Source organism: Lagenorhynchus albirostris, chromosome 13 (assembly GCF_949774975.1).
Source record: "Lagenorhynchus albirostris chromosome 13, mLagAlb1.1, whole genome shotgun sequence".
NCBI lineage: Eukaryota > Metazoa > Chordata > Mammalia > Artiodactyla > Delphinidae > Lagenorhynchus > Lagenorhynchus albirostris.
The window spans coordinates 30068762-30071703 of record NC_083107.1 but is presented as its reverse complement, the minus strand read 5'-3'; the positions used below and the strand labels follow the sequence as shown (position 1 = coordinate 30071703).

General features: G+C 55.7%; 1 protein-coding gene across 1 annotated transcript; it reads right to left on the bottom strand.

Annotated features, from left to right (window-relative positions):
* Positions 1-1107: 1107 nt before the first annotated feature.
* ASPRV1 (aspartic peptidase retroviral like 1) lies at positions 1108-2542 on the bottom strand. Its single transcript, XM_060169432.1, has one exon. It carries the CDS (start codon positions 2435-2437, stop codon positions 1658-1660), a length of 780 nt encoding a protein of 259 aa, XP_060025415.1. The 5' UTR covers positions 2438-2542; the 3' UTR covers positions 1108-1657.
* Between the last annotated feature and the right edge of the window lie 400 nt (positions 2543-2942).

Genomic DNA, 2942 nt, shown 5'->3' with positions numbered 1-2942 from the left:
AGCCAAGACCTCTGGCTGGGCTGCCCCTTCTCCAGTCCTCGCGTTCCTGGGGAAAGACTTTCCAGATCCAGGACTGCCTGTGGCCCCACGTGCCCTGGGACTGATGGAGCTAATTCCAGGTAAGATGTTGGGCTGCCCAGGGAAGGGGCTTCAGTAATCAAAGGCGTTAGGGGCTGAGCAGTTGCCTCAGTTCCCAGGAGAATCATAGCTGGAATCTGAGGGACAAGCAGCCACTCTCGGCTCAGATAGGTTCAAGGTCAAGTCCCCAGAGGCTTCTTAGAAGGCTCGTCCCCACCTCTGGTTCCCACTCAGGCTGTTTCTCTCTCCCTCAGGGATGTCCAGGTGGAAACTCCCAGGAGAAGCTCATTCCATCCTCATGAAGGGAAGATGCCCTTCCTGCCTCCCATCAAAAGGTCTTGAAGCTTTGCACACTTCGTCTCCCTTTGGACCAGGGAGTCTTCAGATTCCCAGCCTTGCTGAGTTCTAGAGAGAGGGCCAGGAACTTGGAAGCAAATACGAGGTAGGCCCTTAAGAGGGATGACCCCATTTTCTGGATCTAGAATGTCCTCCCACCGCCCGGCCCCCTCTACCCTCCAGATGCCCTTGGGCGCCCCATGCAGGTTAACACCTGGCCCCCAGCCTTGCTTTCTGCCTCCAAGTCCTGGATCCCAGGCGGCTGTAAGAACCTATTTCGCAGGCAGATACTTTCTCAGTTGTTTACAATAACCATAATTTTCCAACCCCCAATCAAGACCACAACTTTAGGGTCACTCTTGGCTATAAGAGTCAGTTTGGATACTAAAATATTGTAGTTTGTAATGATTAGAGGAATCACGATTAGATTAGAAATGACAAGAATTATGGAGGGAATAAGTCAAGATATTTGAAATTGAGGCTGTCTTGGAAAATCCAAGATATATCGTCACTGTATATGTATTCTCTTCTATCTCCAAGTGAGACCCTCCGTAAATACTTGAACCTTCCTTCTGTTCTCCGTTCACTGCGTATTTTCCCCACCCTCTCACATCCATTCCACTCATCCCCAATAAGCACATTACATGGTTTTCCCATGAGTCAACCTTTATTGGTTTCTGAAGTAATGAATTATTGGCACAAGGATCAATGGGTTTCGAAGCAAATCACAGAAAGAAACACACATTGTGCAGGTGGGAAGACCCAACAGTGAAGAACCCCAGGGCAGCTGTGACCCACACCATGAGGGCTGGGTCTTGCTTGTAAGGACCCTGCAGCCAGGACCCAGCCCAGCCGAGACAGGCTACCTGGGCCCAAAGGTGACTGAGCCACATCTCAGGGAACCTGAAGGCGTCCCCCAGTCCTCTCCCAAAGATAATCATTTCTAGCCTTCTTGGAACCTTCTTCTAGCCTCCAAGTCTTTGCCACCAGCAGCAGCTTGACAGCCACGAGGACACGCCACCGCCCCCAAGAAAGCCAGCCTGCTCTCCCTCACCTGTTTCTTTTCCCATGGAAGCCTCCCCCATCAGGGGCAGATTAAGGGCCCTGCAAAGGAGGAGCAGGAAGGCGAGGGTTGGTATAAGAGGGCTGGCCAAGCCGAGTGACCCCTGAGGATATGTGCCCATCCCCTCCACCGTGGTGGGTCCTCCCGCCAGTATCTGGGGGGTGAGGCAAAGGGGGCTTCTCAATAGGGGAGCTGCTGCCGCCCCTCCTCTGAGTAGAGCTCCTCCTCTATGAACTCCAGGTCGAACTCGTCTTCCAGGGACCCTCCTACAGGCAGAAGGCGGAACTTCTTCCCTTGCAGTGTGCACGTGCGATGCTCGAAGTCCAGGACGGCGTTGTGGTCCTGGAGCAGGTCGGTCCCAATGATGGCGTCTTCGGCACTTGCGTTGGCCACTAGGAAAGCCGCCTTCAGCTTCAGCTTGCCCAGGGATATCACTGTATCCCAGACACCCAGGATCTTCATTTCAGCCCCGTTGGCCACTTTCACCACATTCTCAAAGGGTCGCAGGGAATCCAGGTCGCCACCGGTGACTTCCTTCCACAAGCGCGGGTGGACCACGGAGACCTGGGCCCCAGAGTCCACCAGGAAACTCACGGGCACGTCGCCAATTTTCCCCTTGAGGTAGTAGCCCTTACCCATGCTGTTGGCAAAGAGGATCTCCTTGGGCTGGTAGCTGTGGGCCGCCCCGGGTCCCCCAGTGGTCTTCAGGAGGGCCTCTTTCACAGCCCCGTATTCCCCCTGGTCCTCAGGACTGAGTCCACTGTAGGCCTCCAGGGCGTCTCCCCTGAGGGACTCTTTCAGGAACCTCAGCTTGGTGGCGTGGTCCCAATGGCTGAGGTCACTGATGACCTCAAAGCGGTTCAGCCAGAGGTGCGGGGCCACATTGGCTCCATCAAAAGGCTCCAGGACAAAGGCATGCTCCCGGTGGCCCTCCCAGCTCCTGGCTGCACTCCCGGCCATCCCTCTGCTTTCCTCTGGAACTGCAGCAGCAACCCACACCAGGCAGAGAAAGCCACAGAGCAGCGTCGGTGCAATCACGCTGGACACGAGGCCTCTCTAAGCAAAGTGTTGCTCGGTATTCGCCATGGGCAGGCAGAAGGGACCAGGTGAGGGCTGTCTGACCGACTGCTGGGTGCAGAGACGGAGAGCTGCTGTAGCCTGCTCACTCTGCAGAGCCTTTTTGATGCCTAGCCTGAGCCCCCAGGGCTCCCCATTTGCCTTTGTTCTGGAAGCTCCGCCCTGCTCCTCCTACCCTCCTGCCAGCATCCTGTCCATCTAGCAGGATCAGTACCTCGCCCTCCTGCATTCGTCATCGGGACGGGTACCTGCCAGCCCACATTGCAAGGAAGGCCAGCCTGGGTCAGAGGGGCCCTACTCAGGTACCCTCCTCCCCAGCCTGTCCCAGAATAACAGATGAGGACAACAGGGGATGTTATGATATCCAGGTGTTTGTCATCAGCTGGAG

Coding starts and splice junctions, on each gene's coding strand:
- ASPRV1 (XM_060169432.1), bottom strand. CDS start 2,437: ATGGCCGGGAGTGCAGCCAGGAGCTGGGAGGGCCACCGGGAGCATGCC.